This window comes from Notothenia rossii, assembly GCF_949606895.1.
Source record: "Notothenia rossii genome assembly, chromosome: 4".
Lineage (NCBI taxonomy): Eukaryota > Metazoa > Chordata > Actinopteri > Perciformes > Nototheniidae > Notothenia > Notothenia rossii.
Window position 1 is genome coordinate 11,940,604 of NC_136902.1, and position 23,886 is coordinate 11,964,489.

The window sequence follows — 23,886 nt, forward strand, 5'->3', positions numbered from 1 at the left end:
TGAGTCTACACACACACACACACACACACACACACACACACACACACACACACACACACACACACACACACACACACACACACACACACACACACACACATACACACACACACACACACACATACACACACACACACACACACACACATTATGTGGCTGTAAGATGGATGTTTTGTTGGATTATGGTATAGTACAGGGGTTCCCAAACTTTGCCATGCCAAGGACCCCCATATAGCATTATCCTCTGGCGGGGACCCCCCTGTTGCAATTTACAAATTAATCATACAGCTTAATACATTTTCTTAATATATATTTGTATTAATACAATAATAATAATAATAATTAATAATCAGTTATTCTTCTAAAAAATGTTTGTATTTATCTTTTGTTTGTCATTCATTACATTCATTGTGTCTTCTGTTATGAACATTCTTAACACAATATTAAACAGTGATATCAACAGTAAACATATTTTTAAAGCATTTTTAAAGTGATTTCTGTCTTTATAATATTATATAATTTTGAACATTAATATGAACAATTAACATATATGTTTCGCATTTTTAAAAGCTACTTATGCATTATTAATAATATTATATATAATATTCAACAGTAATATTAACAATTAACATATTTATATTCATATATATAAACATCAATATTTGCTAAATCCATGCTCTCATCCAGCTGCAGAGCGAAATATTCACTAGCTCTCACTTGCTCCAAAAGCTGAGCAGATACTCAGTTTCACTCTCAGTAGCGGCAGCTCGATTCTGATTGGCTTGAAGGGCGGTCGTGTGATGTAAAAACAATAAAATAAAATAAAAAATATTAATAAATAAAACGTATTAAAATATTGGCATCAAAGAACACATAGATTGATAGATATGCAATTATTAATAACATAACAAAATATATATATTAAACGTGTTTTGCCATGATTCCAGCGCGCCATAGAGAACTACAGCAGTACGCTGGATGACAGCCGGAGTCGGGCCGACGTGCTCGAGGCTGAGATCGTTAATATCGACGATGACATCACTGAGCTGCAGGACAAGGTGGGGTATTTATTTAGAAAATAATAATTCTATCTTTTTTCTTGTTGTACCAGACGAACTTGCTCAGCGACAATTCACTCTACTTTTGATCCGAAACTGAACACTAACCCAGAACCTCCTTTAACAGTCTAAACTAATCATATTATTAATGTGTGTGTTTGTTAAATAGAACTAAGTGTTATGTTGCTTTGGTGTTTTCAGGCGACAGCGGTGACCTACAAAGTGGGTTCCCTGGGCAACAGCACCATTAAAACACACCAGAGAGCGGAAGACCTGCTGTCCTTTATCAACAACATAACCATGGATATAAACGGTAGGACTCCAAAAATGTATCAAACGTAGCTATACAAAAAGAGACTTTAGTAGCCGGTAGAATATCTAACATTTCATCTGAACCATCTCTGTGTGTCAAGAGGAGTGTTAATTGTCTCTTCCCACAAAACATACAGACCATTTGATTGGTTGATTTAATGTGATGCCTTTCCATAGAAATCTTGATGATGGCGAACCGCTCCTTGCTGAATAACACCGAGGCGTACCAGGACGTCGATGAGAGGGAGAGGAAGATGAGGGAGGTGCAGGCCATGATGAGGGAGATGAGGTTCAGGAGCTGCGCGGGGCAGAAGAAGATAGCTGACAGGGAGAAGACCGAGGCGCAGAAATGTGAGTCCACTCATGAAAACAATCTTTACAACTTGGCCTTTTTTTATGTTATGTCAAAAGAGTGCTGTATTGATTATATATATTTTTAGGACTACATGTAAGTTACCGTTGTCCTGCTCCCTCGACAATAAAGTCCATAAGATACTGTACTTCTCTTAGTGGTTGGATAATTGGATTCACAAGTGAGGTACTGTATTTACTGAAGTATTTTTTCAATAACATTTATTTCTTATTTCAGACATTTAACTTGAAACCCAATTTAAAAATCATGACTTTTAGACAAGGGCAGTGCTAAAAGGGCAACTAATGTCAGGACTTATTTTGTCTCAGCACTCTATAGTTGAAAGGAAGAGAGACTAATGAATGCATATATCACATGTTGATACTGATTTCACTTTTCAAAGTACGTCAGTTTTTTTCAAAATGTAATTCTTTTTAAAACTAACTAAACTGACTTAATACAACCTGACAAAAATGAATTGTATAGCGGGTGTAATCACATCCTCAAACGGGGTGTTTGTGTCCTCTCCCAGTGCTGGATCGTGTTAACAAGGAGTTGGCCAATCGTCAGGGAAAAAACAGCGACATGGCCAAGACTATCAAAGACCGCCTGGCACGCTTCCACTCGGAGATGATGGATCTGCGAGACGCCCTGAACGAAGCCGTAAACAACACTGCCAGAGCCGCGGAGATCAACAACAACAATGAGAAAATGCTGGAGGACCACCAGGTGAGCTGGGAAATAAACAACAACAGAAAGGAAGGAGATCAGGACAGTTGTAAAGAGCAGGGATTCACCAATGTGCTTACTGTTATCAGTATCAGATGTGTTTGAGAAATGTGCAATAGGTGTATCCCTTATAAAAAGTGATATTGTGTGTGTGTGTGTGTGTGTGTGTGTGTGTGTGTGTGTGTGTGTGTGTGTGTGTGTGTGTGTGTGTGTGTGTGTGTGTGTGTGTGTGTGTGTGTGTGTGTGTGTGTGTGTGTGTGTGTGTGTGTGTGTGTGTGTGTGTGTGTGTGTGTGTGTGTGTGTGTGTGTGTGTGTGTGTGTGTGTGTGTGTGTGTGTGTGTGTGTGGCAGAGGAGGGTAGATGACCTGGTGATGAAGCAGAAGGAGGTGGAGGATCATTTGCAGATGGCTGAAGATGACGTAGCGCATGTCAACGATGTGCTGTCCATGCTGCACGACTCCAAAGAGGTCCGAATCATTTATTGTATTCATTAACTTAATAATCTTATTTAAGTTCAACCATTTTTAAACCAATAATTATACAATTTTCATTATGGCATGACTAATATTATTTTACATTTGTTACAATTAATACAACATATCGTCAATGTAAAAAATGTGGTTTTTTTATACATTTAAAATCAGCTCTTGTTTCTGATTCATTTTGAGTCGTATTTCAGTTACCACTTTTGTCCACTAAATCTCTGCATACCATTACTTTAATAAGACATACAGTTATTGGTATTCTGGGTAATATCTTTTCCAAATTGTTGGGGAAAAAAATCTATTTGTGGTTGAATTGTATCTGTATATTTGCCAAATAAGAATCTAAATGCATTGCCAACTATTTTAGTTGTTCAGTAGATCGTCTTTTAGGGGGTTACGGTTAAGTTACATCTTATTTAAAGATTAATATAATATTTGGGTTTTCACATGTTTTATTCGCTATGAAAGAAACACAAGGTTCAGTCGGAATTAAGGTTTTATACAAATATTATGAAATGGTTTTACAATTAATACATATTTTCTTTGTAATTGAAAATCAGTTAACCGTCTAGTTTTCTAAGATTATTTTTGTAATATTGATTGCTGATGCCAGACGTTGAACAGTGTCTCTTATACATATCAAATGTCTCTCTCAGGAGTACGAGCGCTTGGCGGCTCAGCTGGACGGCGCGCGGACACCTCTGGCAGCTAAAGTGCAGAACTTTGCTTCGGCCGAATCCAAAATTCCTCTGGTGGAGGAAGCAGAGAAACACGCGGAGCTGCTGAACACTTTAGCCATGAACCTGACCGAGTAAGACACTAGTTCACTTTTCACCTACAGCATATATGAATCAGTTAGAGGAGGCAGACGAACAAGCTGACCTGTATGGCACTGTGGTGACTGAGCTCACAAGGAAAATCCTATCAGAAGTTATTTAAGAGAAAATTAAAGATGTCAATAATCTTTTCTCTGCAGTTTGGTTGCAGAAAGCAAGAAGGGGGGATTTGTGGATGTGACACATGCCTACAACAAGATCATCAACAGCATCAAGGACGCAGAGGAGGCCGCCAAGATGGCTGAAAAGGCTGCAAACGACACTATGGAGGTACAGGACGAACACATATGTTTCCCTCTTGTACTGTATGAGCACATTCCCCATAAAAAGAACTGTCTCCAGCTTTTTATTTGTTGGTTTTCTGAACTTTAATATTGGTGTATTTGTGTAGAACATAAAGAACCAGGATCTCAGTCAGATCGCAAATTCTCTGAGGAACCACAGCGTGGAGCTGAAGGACGAAGTGGAGATGCTGGGCGATGAACTCAACAACGGTAAACACACAACTTTAAATCAAGATATTCATTATATTGATAGATTTTTAAGGAATGTCAAGAAATCACGTTACAGTAGAGTGTTGTATTCTTCAGAGTCGTTGAATTAGTTATTTTTCTGCTGCACAGAACTGAAGCCGCAGCTGGTAGACGCTGAGAGGCGACTGAAGGAGGCCAAAACCAAACAGCTCGACGTGATGAAAGACCTGGAGCTGGTTCAGAACAACCTCAACTTCGCCTCAAGTAAGCATTTCAACACACACAGAAATGTTATTACAATCAGCAGAAGAGCATATTTAAAGCATCTTAAAATAGGTGCATTCTAACTTAAATGCAACCTCAGAAAATACATGTTCAGATAGCTATGGTGAAAATATCTATCACTCTTTTTTAAGGCATATATTCAAACTCTTCCAAGGTTGTGAAGTGATGTAATGAACATGCGGAGGCAGTGATATAAATCATCGAAGCCAATAACTTACATCGATGTAGCTTATCCATTGTTACCTGTTTTTACGTTGTTGTGTTGTTTTGGTTTTTCATTTCTGCGCTTCTTTCTCTGTGACGATCAGACGTGAGTCAGGAGATCAGCGACGCGAAGCAAGCTGCTGATTCAGCGAACACCACGGCCACAAAGATCAACGATGCCCTGCGTCCCATTAAAGAGAAGCTGGACCAATGGCAGCAGACGTACGGGGACGCCGACGCCACCAACGAAGACATCAACAACGCTCTGATGGAGGCCAACAAAACCGGTAGGAGCCAGGGGACACAGAAAATATAAGAAACATAGATTATTAGCATTATTAGCATTTTACTGACTGTCCTTTACTTTATTTATGTGTATTTGAACCTTTTATGCTCTTCAATATAGTCCTTGGATAACTTTTTATTTTATTTGTTTTTATTATTTTCAACTTATAGTATCGTGAAGCACCTTGAGATGACGTTGTTTTTAAAGTGTGCTGTATAAATGAAATGTATTATTATTATTATTATTATTATTATAAATATACAATTGACATTTGAGTAACTAACAATTAGTAACAGTTTTTTGTTTCCTTCTGTTAGTGTCTGTGCTTTTTCACCATGTTTCTGCGCATAAACATCTAATTCAGTGTTTCTCAAACTTTAACATACCAAGGACCACTTAACCAATAAAAAAACACCTAACTCCACAAATATCCAAAATCAAATCGGTTTTCTAGAACAGATTACAAATCGCCTGTAAATGGTACAAACAAGTGGCAACATGTGTGACGAAGGTGTTGCTCTGGGCTATATCATGCAAAAGTGAAACTTAAGCTCGCTCCATTGCGGAGATATTCCCGCGAGAGTGCGGAAAACTTAAATGTATTTATTTATTTCAAATGTGAAATGTTATCAATACTCACGGACCACTAGGGGCGCTCACGGACCACCAGTGGTCTGCGGACCACACTTTGAGAAGCACTGATCTAATTGAATAAGCAGTTTGAAAATGTTTTTTCTTGGGCTCTGAGAAATTTCCATGCTAAGTTCTGACATAACTATTCAATCATAAATCTGATGAACTGATAAAAAAGATATATCATTAGTTGCTTCCTCAATGAAAAACATGTAACTAGTGTATTGCCATATATCAAATATTCATTAACAATCAAGTAAATCCAACACAATAACAAATGTCAAGTTATGAGTCGACATAAAGTCAAACCATATGTCTCTTAATGTAACTCTTTCTCTCTTCAGTGCACACGCTGGGTGATACTATTCCTCTGCTCATGAAGAAGTTGGACAAACTGCAGAACCACTCGGCGCAGATGCCAAACATCTCGGAGAACATCAGCCGCATCCGGCAGCTCATCCAGCAGGCGCGCAACGCTGCCAGCAAGGTAACAACACAAAGACACATCTCAAATGAACGGGGAAACCCTCATATGTTTCTCACTCCTGATGAGTATTATAACCTGTGTGTGGATTGGTGAATGCTGCCTTGTGTTGTAAAGCGCTTTTAGAGATCGCAAAGCCTCAGAAAATGCTATTAAAGCGACTATTTCCCTTCTTACTCTGGATTTACTCTGACTACTTTTAAATCCAGGCTGAAGACTTTTCTTGTTGCCGCTGCTTTTAATTGAACTATAAAATGTGAACTATTCACATTTTACACTGCACTGTAACTTGTATTCATGTACCTGTGTTATTCATTATTTGTAATGTTTCTTATGTGTTTTATGCTCTTAATGTCTTTCATTTTTGTAAAGCACTTTGAATTGCATTGTGTGGAAAAGTGCTATATAAAGAAACTTGCCTTGCCTTCGTATGTTCAGGCAGCCAGTCATGTTTTAATGCCTCTCTCCTCTGTCCAGGTTGGCGTGCCAGTGAAGTTTAACGGGGGGGCGGGTGTTCAGGTCCGAACGCCACATAACCTGCCCGACCTCGCCGCCTACACCTCCCTGAAGTTCTACATCACTCTGCCGGAGGCGGCCCGCGCCCGTCGCCAGGACAACAGCGACAAACAGTTCGTCTTCTACCTCGGCAACAAGGATGTAAGCATCACCAACACGGAACCTATATTATGTGTTGTTAAATAAAATATAATCATTCCTAGAAATCATTCAAAATCTACTGTCGGTGCAACCTGACAGAACAAGTGCATTCAGAGAGATTTGAGGGTGAAAATGTACATTATTTTTTTCATGACATTCACCTTCTTAAGGAAAGTTTGATGACTTGAAGAACCAAGTTTACTCTTCCTGCTGAAATCTTTAAACAAACAATTCAGAACAAAATTATAATTAAGGAGCTAATTGTTTTAAATGTTGTTTTTATTCTTGTTTAATTCTGAGATAGTGATTGCTCAATAACAGTACGGCATCTTTCCAAATCATTTCCTGGTTCATTCTTTGTTTTTTCAGTGATTAGTGAGAGTGTTTCTAAGAGCTTTTGATGAGAGAATATAGTATGGTTTCTGTAGTTCACTGCTTCCTGTCTGGTGTTTGTAGTCCAGTAAGGAGTTCCTGGGCATGGCGTTGGTGGGGAAGAGACTGCTCTGGTACTTCAACATTGGAGGAGAAACTGCTGAGGTGCTGATGCCTGAAGAAGTCAAATCTAATGGGGACTTCAACAGCATCGTGCTGGAGAGGTACGATACACACGCTATATTCAATATTAACATGCATATATGTGAAATGATGATGTGATTCTAGATGTTCACTTGATGAAATAAGGACGTTTGCTCCAGCTTAAGTATAAATGTAAAAGAAAAAATGCATTTTTATGCCTGGATATTGTAAGCAATTTGCAGTATAGTAGCATATTTCCTTCTTTTTTACTGTGTGCGCCAAGTGGAAATGTACTTTTCTACAGTTAAACCATTGTAATAAGCGTTTTTTTAACACTAGAACCGCCAACGGGTCAATTTTACCCGCAGCTGTTTTTTGATTGTATGTAACTTTTTTTCCATAAAATATTCAAGTCTCCCAGTCCGTGACTTTTCCTGAAAGTGTGTTATGTAGCACCCTCTGTTGTTAAAAATTGTCAATATGAAGTCAGATTGAAAAAATCGGCCACAATTTTTCCATTTATACCTATATCCGCCAGCGTAAACATGACGTGTTGCTATAGCAACGCCTTTTGTCTACTGCGGTTCCTTATAGATAGAGAGATAGATAGAGAGATAGATGGATAGATGGATAGATAGATAGATAGATAGATAGATAGATAGATAGATAGATAGATAGATAGATAGATAGATAGATAGATAGGGAGAGAGAGAGAGATTTGTACCTAAACAAAACACAAGTCGAACACCAAGCGTTCTAGTGTTGGCTCTAAGTGTTATTTCAGAATCGACTACATCAAATCATGATACGTGGAGACATGCACTCGCAGAATAAACCAACCTTTGTGTGCTTCCTTATTTATATCTATTTGTTTGTGGCTGATGGCAGGGTCCTGCAGTACGGTCAGATGTCGATGTCTTCAGAAGCGGAGGGAGACCCTCTGGTCACTAAAGCCTACAAGGAGGCGGGGGGGGATCAGGGTCTGCTCAACCTCCTCACCGACAACACTGTGTTCTACGTGGGAGGGTACCCCAAATCCTTCAAGGTGCGTTCATGGGGGGACTAGACGCTTCTGTTGTCGGGTAGTTGTGTTGTGCTTCACCGCTACTCCTCCATTGCATCATAGTCGAGGCCTATGACAGCGTCAACATTAACATCGTTTTTACTTGGTTCGTGTTTGCACTGAAAAATGTGGATGTTTTATATTTAGTTACTAAAAAAGGCCCTATCAAATTCTAAATAGTATCTTTTAACACATGTGTTAATAGAGGACTTTTTGGGCCCTTATGTGGGTTATCATTAAATCTTATAATAAAACGCATACAAAAAAATTCCACTAATGAGAGAAAAAAATATATATACGTAAATAAAGTAAAAAATACAGAAATAAAAACCCAATTCAGAGATTATAAAAAACGAAATAGAATCTGGAAAATCTATCTTTTAAAAAGCACAACAATGTTCCCTTTTCATTCGAGGAAGCATTAGGATAGTGTTGATGTACATTTTTATAATATATTCAAAGTATCCAATTCTTTATTTATATTGTTTATTTTATTCTTTTTTTAGCCCCCCGCTGAGCTCGCTCTGGCGAACTTTAAAGGTTGCATCGAGCTAGATACGCTCAACGAGGAAGTGCTGAGTCTGTATAACTTTGAAAACGTCTTCAAACTCAACACAAACCCTGTGGCAGGTCAGTGTTAAAATTGTCATTTGACTTATTTAACTGAAATATTTGTTGGATGTTGGATTATTCTATTCTGTCTCAGTAACAAAAAAACGTTTGAGTTAGTAACCGCTAATCTATTTATAAGACAATGACTTCAATGTTTTCTTTCTTTTACTTCTGACTAATCTCACTCTCGTATTTCCCTCCGTGTGAATCACAATTGATTAAAATTGCTGAAAACAGGCTGAAGCCGGTGCTGACTCAGCCCTGGGTGAATGACGCGGCATATTTCGACGGTACCGGCTATGCTGAGATCACCTTTTCTGAAGAAGCGTCTCGCATTCAGCGTTTCGACCAGGAAGTGAAGCTGATCTCACACAACGGCATTCTGCTCCTGCTGCAGAAGGAGGTAAACACTTTACTCATTCTACGGCCAATTCGACTGTCGTTAAAAGGTTGTAGTGGGCTCATTTCTAAAGTAAATGTACGCTAGCCAATAGAAGTGTGAGTACTACAGGAAAGGTAAACCGCCAAAAGAAAAATAGGGCCTCTTTAATAGATTCATTATCAAACACAATGTGTATTACAAATATTGACACACAATGCTGAGGTGCATCTCAAATGTATTTAAACATTGTGTTTTTAGCCTTAAGATAAAGTATAACACTTTGTTGTGGTATAAACAACAAAGTGTCCCGCCCTAAAAAGGCCTCTACTGTAAGGGTTATGCTTTCATTCAGCAAACATATGAGACATTCATTATGTATTTTGGTTTGTGCCGGGCTGTAAACTGTGTCAGCTACGTAGTTTCGGGCTGTTTTGCGTGCGTGCAAAAGTTGTTGTTGTGGTGTAAACAGCAACAAATATGGATTAAACTAGGGCTGCTAAATTAATCGTATTTTAATCGTATTTTAATCGCGATTACGATTATGGCTTGCAACGATTACGAAAACAACGTAATCGAAATACAATTATTATTTTTTATTATTACCATTACTTTTTTTTTTTTTTTTTTTTGGTTTTTCAGTTGAATTATACTTACAGTTCAGGGTAATCAAGTGTTAAAAACATACTGTTCACATTTCTTTTCTCCAATAAATAGAGGTTTTCAAAGTCAAGGAATAATCGCATTTAATAATCGCAATTAAAATGATTGACCCAAATAATCGAGATTATGATTTTTGCCATAATCAAGCAGCCCTAGATTAAACCACATTGTTGTATTAGATAAAATCATGATGTGGGTCTTGTAAATGATTAAATGTATCTTATTTAGCGCAGAATATGATTGTATTCGTAGGGAATTATATATTCTCTAGTAATCAGAGATGAATTCCCCCTTGTTGTAACTTCGGCAAAGAAACAAACATTACAGCCTATTATCTATTTATTACTTTTGATCATTGATGCATTAGAACACTCTTAACATCCTTTCCTAGCATTACAGGCAAGCTCCGCAGGATTTGGCTAGCTAGAAGTGCTCTCTCAAAGTTTCCTCCGTGTCCCCGTCCTCCTGCAGGATCAGTTCCTGTGTCTGGCGGTGCTTAAGGGCATCCTGAGAGTTTTCTACGACTTCACTGGTGTTCTGGTGGAGCTCCAGCCTAAAGACCCTTCATCTGATTTCATGAAGATCAGTGACGGCGACACCAAAGCTGTAAGTCTTCTGTCTGTCATTTTCTTTCTCATTATACATTGTGTTTGAAAACTACAGGGAGCCAATCATTCATTGTCAAAAATAGAATCCGCAAATGTTCAACTGCAATCAAAGATGTTTCTCTTGAGTCTTTGTGATTGTTGTGGTTGATAATTGAAGTGTGATGTGTCGATGTGTGACGTGATGTTGTGAACTGTGTAGCTGGAGATCATCATCATGCGCCCGACCCGTGTCGTGGTGAGGAACACCCGGAACGTCCTCTACAACCAAGAGTTCACAGAGAGCATCCCCCCCTTCACCGGCATCTTCTACCTCGGAGGAGTCCCGGAGAACAAGATGCCACTGAAGTGAGTCAAACTAAAACATTTGTTATTTTGTTTTCAATTCAAAAGTTTGATACATTTGTTTGTCTTAATTGTATAATACTAAATGTATGGACAAAATAAGTCAATAAGTAAAGTAAGAAACAAGAAAAACACACATTATTGGATGGAAATTCGTAGCAGTTTCTATTTATTTTTATTTCTGAATTGATGTATTTGAATACCTTCCTTTTTTTGGATATCTTTGTTTTTTTGTTCACCTGTTTTGATTTTCTTATAGTTTCTACCATCATTTTGATTTATTTGACATTTGATCAGGCCTTACTGTGTTTACGTACGCACCATTATACACATATAAGAGTGCTCCCTGTAGATCAGGGGTAGCCAACACGGTGCCCGCGGGCACTCAGTCGCCCGCAGGGGCAACTTGAATCGCCCGCCGGGCATGTTCTAAAAATAGCTCGCCAAGCAAATTCAAAACAAAAAAGGAAATGTAATTAAAATAATCTACTCTATGCATAAACGAAACCTAAATCGTAGCGAACTCTATCTACTCACTACAACTCTATATCTATCTAACACCCCTCCTCCCCCACCCCCACAATGAATATCGCCCAATCACGTTTTGCTTGATTTGCGGGACCAGCGTTGCAGTCGGGAAGAAAAGCAATGTGGCACCTCCCCGCTGATTTTCCTTCTGGCAGAATCTACACAACACATCAGCCCTATTGAACAGCCTATCATGCCAGCCTATACAACACATGAGGAGCAGAGTTTTACTCTGTGTGTGTTGTAACTTGCATATATATTTATTCCACTTGACGCACACACACGCATGGCGTAATCTCCACTGGGGACAGGGGGGACATGTCCCCCGCACTTTTCGAAATCCCATTTGTGTCCTCCCACTTTACAAATATGTTTATTATTATTTTTTAACGCAACCCGTCATCGCCAAGGAGGAGCACACAGCCTCTGTGAGCGAGCGAGAGAGCCAGGGAAAGAGAGAGAGAGAGAGAGAGAGAGAGAGAGAGAGAGAGAGAGAGAGAGAGAGATGAGAGAGAGAGAGAGAGAGAGAGAGAGAGAGAGAGAGAGAGAGAGAGAGAGAGAGAGAGAGAGAGAGAGAGAGAGAGAGAGAGAGAGAGAGCACACTTTTATCTATTTAATATAGATAAAGTAAGAAGTCATTCCAGTGTGTAATATAGGACAGTACAAAAAACAGTTTAAAAGGGAGTGATTAGTAAAATATGCATAAATAAAAAGAAAGAATGCTAATTAGGTAACATAAGATAAGAATAAACCAGTTTAAATGATTTGTTATTGGTTGTGATAATATTCTAAAGATGATTGGAGTATTGAAAAGTATACAGCTCCCTTTCATATGAGTGTTGAGAGCTGTATCCATAAATTCATTTTTTACTCAAAGTGCACCAGATTGGTGCATTTCACTTCAACATTTAAAAAAAAAATATTTTAGAAGATGTGAGATCCCCCCTGGAGGATGTGAGGCCCCCCCTAGAGGATGTGAGGTCCACCCCCAAATAAAGCAGGTTAAAATGATTAAATTGCATACATTTTCACTGAAAACGGGTCCCACAGACCCAAACAGCACACAAAGGTTAAAGGTAAGCATATAATATATAAATATAAAATATATACACTGAAAAAACAAAAAAAACAGGAGCAAAAGTAGCCCCCGACTTGCTTTACTTTTTTGAAAGTAGCCCTCATCCTAAAAAAGGTTGGTGACCCCTGCTGTAGATACTATGCCAATGACATGTCTACAGTGTGAGTGATTTAGCTTGCTGAGGATTCCTGTTCTTTATTGGCCAAAGAAATAAAGCCTTAAATAAAACCATTTTTTTGTCCGGCTGTTTCATTCTGTCTCCGTCTCTTTCCAGGTTGAAGTCCATGTTCTCTAAGCAGGGCTCTCTGAAGGGCTGCTTCAGGAACGTCAGGTCCCCCGGAGGCGCCCACGTCGACCTGAAGAGGATGAAGAGCTCCGGAGTCAGCTTCGGCTGCAACAGCGACCTGCTGGTGAGGAAAAAACCTTCAGCTCATTATCTTGTATATTGAGAGGTACAAGTGTCCATGATCTGAACTCTCTATCAAGCCAGTTCTAACCAAACACAACCTATTTGACATAACGTGTAGACAACATTCTAATGTCAACATGTCATTCTGATCTTATTTATTTTATTATTCTCAAAATACATTTTTGAAAAAGTATTTTTTAAGCAAAGGTAAATTGTCTGGATATTTGTTCCTCTCAATAAGATCTAGCCAAAATACTGCTAATCCGTTTTTTCCTTGCTCTGGTCCTCTTTAACCTGTAGAGCCCCGAGCCTGTTTTTAATCTTTTATCTTGAGTTCTGTGCCAAAGTGGGTTAGCATTTTTTGCTCAGGGGTCATTTAGATGCCTCTTATGAGACTTGTGTTTTGTTTTGGTAAAAATGGTTTGTATCGTCAGTTAGCTGAGATTATTCCCGTTAATCTGGTATAACACATTAATAGGGTTTTAAATATTAAGATCCACTGAGACACAGTGTCGTGAAAAACAAAAAAAAAGTACCCGCCGACGGGGACCTTGGGGCTTAACAGGTTAACTTTAGCAGAAGAGCGTTTAATAACAGCCATTTTTCCCATTAAAGTAAAATCCATAGACTTGTAAAAAAAAGAGCAATTCATCAAAGTATTTCCACATGGCACCCTTGTAACCTTTAATCAAGTATAATCACTTGACATGTTACAGTAAATATAATACATGGTAGTTTGCCATAATACTCATTGTCCTACTGTAAGTGTTTTAGTTTTTTAGCTTTTACGGCTATTTGTATAGTAACATTTACATTTGTTGTAAATATTTGTCTTTAACATCCTTTTTTAATGCTACATTTTTTCTTAAAAATGCTTATTTTGTATTATCCTTATATAGATTTTTTTTTTTCTACCTACTTTGCAACTTATTTTTTTAGATTGGTTATGTTCGCACCAACAGATACCTGAGCAAAAAAATGTGTATTCCGTGTACTCTGATTGCTATAATACAGCCTGTATTGACCTGCCGTGTGTGTGTGTGTGTGTGTGTGTGTGTGTGTGTGTGTGTGTGTGTGTGTGTGTGTGTGTGTGTGTGTGTGTGTGTGTGTGTGTGTGTGTGTGTGTGTGTGTGTGTGTGTGTGTGTGTGTGTGTGTGTGTGTGTGTGTGTGTGTGTGTGTGTGTGTGTGTGTGTGTGTGTGTGTGTGTGTGTGTGTGTGTGTGTGTGTGTGTGTGTGTGTGTGTGTGTGTGTGTGTGTTCGTGTTCGTGTTCTCACAGGTGGCTCGTGAGGCTCATTTCTCCGGGCAGAGCTACCTGGGCTTGGCTCTGACAAACATCCCCAGCCTCAGGGACAACTTCTACGCCAGCTTCAGCTTCAGGACGGATCAGAAGGAGGGACTCATGTTCTACCACCACGATAAGGTCAGCCGAGCCTCATATCTCCTCCTGTTTCTTCTGTCATTTCTCAGATTTTATTTATTTAAACTAAACAGCTGTTCTTTCTTGCTCATAACATCTGCAAGAAAGATCGGTGTTTTCTTTCTCCTGCTTTGGTCTTGTGGACTTCCAAGTGTCCTCTCCTTACACGTTGTGTTCTAACCTGTTATGTGTGTGTGTACAGGTTGGAGTGTGTCAGGTGTTTTTGCACGAGGGCCACGTTGTCGTGAGAGCTGGAAACAGTGAGATAAAGACACTGAAGACGTACAACGATGACAACAGCCACTACATCTCTGTCTACAACAACAACAAAGGGTAGGAGGACTGACGTTGAATTATGTAGAATTAAGCTCTCGGCTGTTTGTTCCAAATTTCAACATGGTGCCTTCAAACGTTGTCCTAACCTTGTTGTAAAGTACCAGGATGCACCTCTCACACTGTCTGACTGTCGTCCTCCAGGATGCGTCTGTACTTGGACGATTCCATGGAGAAAGCGAAGGAGAACCGGATGGAGAGAAGAGCGGGGGTGGTGACGTCCACAGAGGGAACAACCTTCCTCGGAGGAACGCCCAACCAAAGCCTCACCAACCTCACCGGATGCATCAGCAACGTTTTCATCAAGAGGTACCATGTCGTGAACGAGGGGAAACCTTCTTATTGCAGTCGTCATTAACATCTCGTAACATTTTGACGGCTCCTACCTCAAGTTTTATCCTTCAAAAATGGCATTTAAAAAGAATTATAGTGTATATGAAAGTGATAATGAAACAAAAACCAGGGGGGAAATTACTATAGAAATTCTCCTGGAAAGTAAACATGACATTTAAGTAATCTTGTTTGCAGTTGTTATTATTTATTATGGCTTCTTACTCCAGTTGTAACCCCCAAAATCACATATGTTTATTTGTTGTGATGGTATAGTATTAATCTGTACCCCTACTGTACATATCAACTATTGATGGTTAAGGAAAGATCTTTTAGTTTATATATGTATAATGTCTTGAAAGCTCTTACAGAAGTATAGGAATATGTTTTGATAATATAATCTTTTGTTGAGTATATTTTTTGTTTGTGTGTCTTTCAGGGACACTGATACTCAGATGGTTTTGAACCTGTTTAAAGTGAAAGAAAATGTCAACGTTCCTATGGACTGTCCCGCTGCCAAAAAACCTAAGCAGATCGTCTCCTCTCCGCCCAAACAGAGCAACAAACCCAAGGTACACACACACACACACACACACACACACACACACACACACGCGCACACACACACACACACACACACACACACACACACACACACACACACACACACACACACACACACACACACACACACACACACACACACACACACTAAATTAAAGAGAAACAGACGAAGGGTGTTTAAGATACAGATGAAGAGCAGACACCAAGTGACCCTGTGTACCGAGGGATAACAGAAAATGATGTATTCCTCTCTCTCTCTCTCTCTCTCTCTCTGTCTCAGGGGAAGAACAGGAGGCCGTCGGGGTCTCGCACCCGGAACACCAGGGAGTCCTGCCAGGCGGAGCTGTCGCAGCCGGAGGCCGGAGCCACGCAGTTCAGCGGCTCCACACACAGCTTCCAGAGATACGACTCCCTGCCCAGCTCCTTCAGCAACATGTGAGTAATAATAATAATACAGCTTTATTTATATAACACATGCAGCTCAAAGTGCTTTACAAAATGACACAGAAGAAATTCCCCTCAGGTTATTTGTTAAGAACTTTAAAAGGTGCATGCAGCAAAATATAACATGTTATCAGGATAATAGACACAAGGAGGTCAAATGTATGATAATAAAAACAAAATCAATAACGGTTTCTCTCTGACAGATAAGACACAAGACAACTGAGTCGATGCAACAATATAAAATATAAAACCCCATAAAACAAAGTGAACATATAGGTACAACAGATTTTTTTTTTTTAAAGATTAAGACCTATAAAATAAATAAAACAATATAAAATAGTTAATTATTTCAGTTTTAAATGACGTTTGATTTTCCTAAGTGTTTTGAAAGTTTTCATTCCATCCCCCATTCCTCTCTGTGCAGGCTTCACATCTCCATGGCGCTGCGGATCAACTCCTCCGATGGCCTGGTGCTGTCAGCGGCCTGCGGGCAGCACGGCGACGCTGTGATGTCACTCGGCGCCTCGGACGGACACCTGCTGCTCGAAATGTACGGAGGGAAGAAGAAGGTCAGCCTGCGCAGCCGCAAGAAGTACAACGACGACCAGTGGCACACGGTGAGCTCAGGGTCACATGATGTACTCAGTAAATCTATGTTACTTTATTTTCATAATTAGTTTTGTATTTTTCCTTTAAAGGTCACCTATTATGCAAAATCCACTTTTTAACGTCTTTTATACATAAACACGTGTCTCCTCTGTGTAAAGAGACTCTGGAAGTTTCAGGAACAAAGACCCCCGCTCTTTTTGTCCTGATCCATTTATATAAAAACCTGTCTGAAAATGAGCTGATCAGATTTTGGCCACTTTATGATGTCATAACAAAAGACCTCATGAAAGACGACACACGAAGTGAGGATACCCGGCCCGGAGGAAGCCCGGGGTCCCCTTTTGGAGCCAGGCCCAGAAGGAGGACTCGTCGGCGAGCGTCTGGTGGCCGGGCTTGCCACGGAGCCCGGCCGGGCACAGCCCGAAAAGGCAACGTGGGCAACACCTCCGCTTCTCCGTCCCGCGGGCCCACCACCTACGGGAAACAGCAATGGGGTCGGGTGCGCTGCCAGAAGGGTGGCAGTGAAGGCAGAGGGTCTCGACGGACCAGACCCGGGCGACAGAAGCTGGCTTTGGGGACGTGGAACGTCACCTCTCTGGGGGGGAAGGAGTCGGAGCTTGTGCGGGAGGTGGAGCGTTACCAGTTGGATCTGGTTGGGCTCACCTCTACGCACAGCGTCGGCTCTGGAACCTTACTTCTGGATAGGGGTTGGACTCTATTCTTCTCCGGAGTTGCTCAAGGTGTGAGGCGCCGGGCGGGTGTGGGGATACTCACAAGTCCCCGGTTGGGTGCTTCGTTGTTGGAGTCTACCCCAGTGGACGAGAGGGTTGCCTCCCTACGCCTGCGGGTTATGGGGGGGAAAACTCTGACTGTTGTGTGTGCTTATGCACCCAACAGCAGTTCAGAGTATACGGCCTTCTTGGAGACCCTGGAAAGAGTCCTGTATGGGGCTCCTGAAGGGGACTCTTTAATCTTGCTGGGAGACTTCAACGCACATGTGGGCAATGATGGAGACACTTGGAGGGGAGTGATTGGGAGGAACGGCCCCCCTGATCTGAACCGGAGTGGTGGTTTGTTACTGGACTTCTGTGCTAGTCATGGATTGGCCATAACAAACACCATGTTCGAACATAAGGATGCTCATAAGTGTACGTGGTACCAGAGCACCCTAGGCAGAAGGTCCATGATCGATTTGGTTATCGTATCATCGGACCTGAGGCCGTATGTTTTGGACACTCGGGTAAAGAGAGGGGCGGAGTTGTCAACTGATCACCATCTGGTGGTGAGTTGGGTCGAGTGGCGGGGGAAGCCTTTGGATAGACCTGGTAAGCCCAAACGTGTAGTTCGGGTGAACTGGGAACGTCTGGAGGAGGCCCAAGTTCAGGAGGCCTTCAACTCACACCTCCGGCGGAGCTTTTCGGGCATTCCTGTGGAGGTTGGGGACATTGAACCAGAGTGGTCGGTGTTCAAAGCCTCTATTGCCGAAGCCGCGGCGGGGAGCTGTGGTCTCAAGGTCCTAGGTGCCTCAAGGGGCGGTAACCCTCGAACCTCCTGGTGGACACCGGTGGTCAGGGAAGCCGTCCGACTGAAGAAGGAGGCCTTCAGGGATTTGTTATCCCGGGGGACTCCCGAGGCAGTTGCAAGGTACCGACAGGCCCGAAGGGCAGCAGCCTCAGCCGTGGCCGAGGCAAAGCAGCGGGTGTGGGAGAAGTTCGGAGAAGACATGGAAAAAGACTTTCGGGCGGCACCAAAGTTGTTCTGGAAAACTGTCCGACACCTCAGGAGGGGGAAGCAGGGAACCATCCAAGCTGTGTACAGTAAGGATGGGACGTTGTTGACCTCAACTGATGGAGTGTTAGGGCGTTGGAAGGAGCACTTTGAGGAACTCCTGAACCCGACAACTCCGCCCTCTATGTTAGAGGCAGAGCTGGAGTATGAAGGGGGATCGACACCAATCTCCCGGGGGGAGGTCACTGAGGTCGTCAAACAACTTCACAGTGGCAAAGCCCCGGGGGTGGATGAGATCCGCCCAGAAATGCTGAAGGCTCTGGGTGTTGAGGGACTGTCATGGTTGACACGTCTCATCAACGTTGCGTGGAAGTCGGAAACAGTACCGAAGGAGTGGCAGACCGGAGTGGTGGTTCCCCTTTTCAAAAAGGGGGATCAGAGGGTGTGTGCCAATTACCGAGGCATCACACTACTCAGCCTCCCCGGGAAAGTTTACTCTAAGGTACTCGAAAGGAGGGTCAGGCCGATTGTCGAACCTCAGATTGAGGAGGAACAATGCGGATTCCGTCCTGGTCGTGGAACGACGGATCAGCTTTTTACTCTCGCAAGGATCCTGGAGGGTGCCTGGGAGTATGCTTATCCAGTCTACATGTGTTTTGTAGACTTGGAGAAGGCATATGACCGGGTTCCAAGGGAGTCACTGTGGGAGGTGCTGCGGGAGTATGGGGTGAGGGGGTCTCTACTCAGGGCCATCCAATCTCTGTACTCCCAAAGCGAGAGCTGTGTCCGGGTCCTCGGCAGTAAGTCGGACCCATTTCAGGTGAGGGTTGGCCTCCGCCAGGGCTGCGCTTTGTCACCAATCCTGTTTGTAATATACATGGATCGGATTTCGAGGCGTAGTCGTGGGGGAGGGGGTCTGCAGTTCGGTGGACTAAGGATTGCACCACTGCTTTTTGCAGATGATGTGGTTCTGATGGCTTCATCGGTCTGCGACCTTCAGCACTCACTGGATCGGTTCGCAACCGAGTGTGAAGCGGCTGGGATGAGGATCAGCACCTCCAAATCTGAGGCCATGGTTCTCAGCAGGAAACCGATGGACTGTCCACTCCAAGTAGGGAATGAGTCCTTACCCCAAGTGAAGGAGTTCAAGTATCTCGGGGTCTTGTTCTCGAGTGAGGGAACAATGGAGCGTGAGATGGGTCGGAGAATCGGAGCAGCGGGAGCGGTACTGCAGTCTCTTTACCGCACCGTTGTGACGAAAAGGGAGCTGAGCCAAAAGGCAAAGCTCTCTGTCTACCGGGCCATTTTCGTTCCTACCCTCACCTATGGTCATGAAGGATGGGTCATGACCGAAAGAACGAGATCGCGGGTACAAGCGGCCGAGATGGGTTTTCTCCGCAGGGTGGCTGGTGTCTCCCTTAGGGATAAGGTGAGAAGTTCGGTCATCCGGGAGGGACTCGGAGTTGAACCGCTCCTCCTTCGCGTCGAAAGGAGCCAGTTGAGGTGGTTCGGGCACCTAGTTAGGATGCCACCTGGGCGCCTCCCTAGGGAGGTGTTCCAGGCACGTCCAGCTGGGAAGAGACCAAGGGGTAGACCTAGAACCAGATGGAGGGATTATATCTCTTCTCTGGCCTGGGAGCGCCTTGGGATCCCCCAGTCAGAGCTGGTTGATGTGGCCAGGGAAAAGAAAGTTTGGGGCTCTCTGCTGGAACTGCTACCTCCGCGACCCGACCACGGATAAGCGGGAGAAGATGGATGGATGGATGGATGATGTCATAACGATTTTTTGGCTTGTGTAACCATTAGCCAATCACCAACCAAGGTAACCCCCGCCCCCCACCTTATCACCTGAATCTCCTCCTAGAGCACCGTTGTGTTCTTTGTAACCAAATCTCTCTCAGAGGGGCGTGGGGGGGGGGGGGCTCCTTATTTCCATCTAAAGTAACAGACTGAGAATCAGCACTTTTGAAACAGGGCTGAAACAGAGGGGATTATGGGATGCTACAATGATCTGTTTGGTGTTTGGAGCCAAACACTTCAGAGACATGTTTTGTATATATCTGAGAGCTATAATATATTGATGGAAAACAGTGTAATAGGGGACCTTTAAACACATTTCTAATTCAGACTGAGTGAGTGCCCTAGGTCTGATCCACCAACATATCTCACCTGCTGTACTTCTGTCCCTTCAGGTGTTTATAAAGCGTGAAGGAGGGAAGATCAGTTTGATAGTGGACGGTATCAGCGCTCAGTCCAAGAAAGTCCCCGGGAGAGACAGGACTCATGTCACCGGGCCTGTGTACATCGGGGGATCTCCGACGGTAAGAGATCCAAACTATAAACACGAACACTACTGGATGTACAGTAGCTATACTCGAGATAATTCAAATTAAGATTACTTCTTGATGTCTACTGTTGAGGCGTTTATGGCAATCAGTTTTTTTTACATCTGGCATTTTCTTTTGGTAGTGTTGGCCATAATTCCTATAGTCATTATAACGTTTTCTTTCCCTTAGTAAATGTCCAAATATCTGTTTCGGGGACACAGAATGAACTGACAGTAACATATAGACCACATGCATGGGGATTGTTGCCTTTTCTTCTTCATGTGTTATAATGAGGCTCTGTGTGTGTTTTCCTATTATATGCTTAAGTGATTAGTAGAAATATTGAAAGGACCTTAAGTGGTGACTTTTTGACCACAGAATGGGGTCCAAAACTAGCAATCCACACGAAGGTCTGGGAGCAAATGAATTGTTTATAATACACAAATATGGCCAGGATCCGTTGAATATTTCACAATATTGGGTTGCAGATTATAATTTTCCAAAGGGGGGTTCGTTTAGCATGAAACACTTGAAATAACTAAAGGACAAGCTAAAAAAGAAAGTATACAGAAAGTGAAAACTATTTCTGCTCAAAAGTTAGCAATGATTGAGAGTCAGAGCTAAACATTTCAGATGTGTGTATCTCACACTGCACTTTCACTTTTATTCATGTATATTTGTTTCTTATTTTATTATCCTTGCTTCTAAATGAGTGTTTTTAAATGCAGTTTCATAATATGTTTCTTAATGCTCTTAATGTCTTTCATTTTTGTAAAGCACTTTGAATTGCCTTGTGTTGAAAAGTGCTATATAAATAAACTTGCCTTGCGTTGAACTCCAGGCTCCAGGCTCCGGTGGGTTCGTGGGTTGTGTCAGGGACCTGACGCTCAACGAAGCCCCTGCAGGAAACCCCACTTACAGCGAGGGGACGGTGCCCTGCTTCCAGGACCCTCTGCAGCCCGGAGCCTACTTCTCTGGACAGGGAGGACACATCCTCATAGGTGGGCATCACTCTTCTTCTGTGGTCATTACCCATCGGTGGCCAAAGACTATATTTAGGATGAATTGTGTCACTTTTTTTATTATAATCTTTTTTTTTCTTTTTTTTTATCTTTAATAAAAACATTAAGCTGTCTTTGGCTCTTTTCTGCTGTACCAATGTAAATATCCTCTCTGTTGGACTAATAAAGGTATTCTGATTCTGATTCAAGTTTTGAAACCACATTGAAGTTAGTAGCTTTAACTCTTTTACTTTATTGGGGACTTTGAAACATCTCACAGGTCTCAAACGTCACAGTCAGGATTTGTGGGAAATGTTATTTTACCCCACATATCTGACTTGTACTTAGTTTATAAAATCTGAATTATTCGGATCCTTGTAGTTTCCGGAAATTCAAATTTTGAGTTTCACGTTGGTTAACATTTGAGTCATCACATGTTTTCCTGTTTGAGTCCTGACTGACGGTTTCTCTCCCTGCAGACGAGTCCTTAGTTCTGGATCGGGATCTGGAGATCCAGTTGCAGGTTCGGCCCGTCTCGGACTCTGGGCTGCTGTTGCATGCTGGGACAACAGCTGAGATGTACCTGAGTGTGTTCCTCAGCCAGGGACAGGTGAGACTGAGCACACCAGGGAGGGTCGAACCAAAACTGGGGACATTTTTCGTGAATTTTAAAAGGAAAAAGTCATATTAAAAATGATTATTGAATGATTTAAAAGAATATATGTAAATGAAGTTTGTGTTTTTGTGCAGGTGACTGTTTCAATGAAAAGCGGCAAAGGTGAATTCTCTACCTCCTTTACTCCTGAGGAGCCTCTGTGTAACGGACGCTGGCACACCATCACAGGTCAGTCAACAAATGAATTATCACTGCGTCAAACTAAAACAAAAAGGTTTCGAGTAAACAGTCGCACTTTTGAACTTTAATTTTTTTCGTCAATAATAGTAGATTGTGTGTGTGTGTGTGTGTGTGTGTGTGTGTGTGTGTGTGTGTGTGTGTGTGTGTGTGTGTGTGTGTGTGTGTGTGTGTGTGTGTGTGTGTGTGTGTGTGTGTGTGTGTGTGTGTGTGTGTGTGTGTGTGTGTGTGTGTGTGTGTGTGTGTGTGTGTGTGTGTGTGTGTGTGTGTGTGTGTGTCCGTCCAGTGGTGAAGAAGAACAACGTCCTGCAGCTCCGAGTGGACGCAGCCAGTAAGCAGAGCGTCGGCCCCAGACAGAGCCGCTCTGCAGGGGGCTTAGAGACCGTTTACCTCGGAGGGGTCCCCGGTGAGTTCACATTCACACACACCTCTTTGATTTGTTCACTATTCAACAAATCCTGTTCCCTCTCCTGATTCTGCCCTTTGTGTGTTTTTTGCTAATTGCATGACTTGATCTTGATTTACTTTGACGACTCCAAAAGTTATTACATGTGTATTCTTGTGATCTGCCTTCCATCCAATTAGGTGTATTATCTTTGAGTGCATCCGTTATTGTCATTGACTAATCTTTTGATTTCATTTTGATTCATGGATTTAGTTCATACAATGTCAAAAAAACATTATCATGATTTTGCAGAGATCCAGAAGATGTTTGTTTTTGTTTTGTTTTTTAATAAGTCAAAGTCAACTTTATTGTCAATCTTCCAGTTTGTGTGTACAGACAGAGATCGAAATACCGTTTCGTACGATCCCGAATATAAAAACCAATATATATAAAAATATGTTTGCAAACAAGTATATACCTATATACACAATCAAAGACATATTTAAAAAATGCACACATTAAGACCTAAATAAAAACACAACTGTCAATATATACAAAATACCAGTCACTTCAATATCTTTGAGAATGTGCATTAGTGCAAGATTGTCCATAGCAGCATAAAAAGTGTAAAAAGTAATAAAAAGCTAAAGCCAAAATGTACAACTTGCAACTAAGAGAGACAGCAAATTGTCCTCTCTAGAAAGAGACAATATTATAATTTATTGCTTAAAATCTGACAACTATTTCATCATTTATTAGCATTTCTGATTGAATGTTTGCTTCTTTTAAAAAATAAAAACTCTTAAAGGTCACCTATTATGCAAAATCCACTTGTTCATGTTTTTTCTACATAAACATATGTCCCCTCTGTGTAAAGAGATTCTGAAAGTTTCAGGAACAA

The 23,886-nt window shown here is 41.7% G+C and overlaps 1 protein-coding gene across 1 annotated transcript in view; it reads left to right on the top strand.

Moving 5' to 3' along the window:
- The window catches only part of lama5 (laminin, alpha 5), a 104,689-nt gene that overhangs the window by 78,498 nt on the left and 2,305 nt on the right, over window positions 1-23,886 (top strand). The window contains exons 49-78 of the mRNA XM_079677621.1: window positions 948-1,058; window positions 1,260-1,371; window positions 1,548-1,721; window positions 2,255-2,451; window positions 2,802-2,918; window positions 3,593-3,747; window positions 3,913-4,042; window positions 4,164-4,266; window positions 4,396-4,509; window positions 4,839-5,021; window positions 5,998-6,140; window positions 6,615-6,794; window positions 7,251-7,390; window positions 8,199-8,355; window positions 8,880-9,007; window positions 9,223-9,388; window positions 10,499-10,633; window positions 10,835-10,980; window positions 12,858-12,993; window positions 14,271-14,414; window positions 14,614-14,744; window positions 14,889-15,053; window positions 15,514-15,646; window positions 15,919-16,073; window positions 16,507-16,699; window positions 20,612-20,740; window positions 21,588-21,747; window positions 22,227-22,357; window positions 22,498-22,591; window positions 22,887-23,006. Of these exons, the coding sequence (XP_079533747.1) occupies window positions 948-1,058; window positions 1,260-1,371; window positions 1,548-1,721; window positions 2,255-2,451; window positions 2,802-2,918; window positions 3,593-3,747; window positions 3,913-4,042; window positions 4,164-4,266; window positions 4,396-4,509; window positions 4,839-5,021; window positions 5,998-6,140; window positions 6,615-6,794; window positions 7,251-7,390; window positions 8,199-8,355; window positions 8,880-9,007; window positions 9,223-9,388; window positions 10,499-10,633; window positions 10,835-10,980; window positions 12,858-12,993; window positions 14,271-14,414; window positions 14,614-14,744; window positions 14,889-15,053; window positions 15,514-15,646; window positions 15,919-16,073; window positions 16,507-16,699; window positions 20,612-20,740; window positions 21,588-21,747; window positions 22,227-22,357; window positions 22,498-22,591; window positions 22,887-23,006 (4,282 nt within the window). The remainder of the gene's footprint in view (window positions 1-947; window positions 1,059-1,259; window positions 1,372-1,547; window positions 1,722-2,254; window positions 2,452-2,801; window positions 2,919-3,592; window positions 3,748-3,912; window positions 4,043-4,163; window positions 4,267-4,395; window positions 4,510-4,838; window positions 5,022-5,997; window positions 6,141-6,614; window positions 6,795-7,250; window positions 7,391-8,198; window positions 8,356-8,879; window positions 9,008-9,222; window positions 9,389-10,498; window positions 10,634-10,834; window positions 10,981-12,857; window positions 12,994-14,270; window positions 14,415-14,613; window positions 14,745-14,888; window positions 15,054-15,513; window positions 15,647-15,918; window positions 16,074-16,506; window positions 16,700-20,611; window positions 20,741-21,587; window positions 21,748-22,226; window positions 22,358-22,497; window positions 22,592-22,886; window positions 23,007-23,886) is intronic.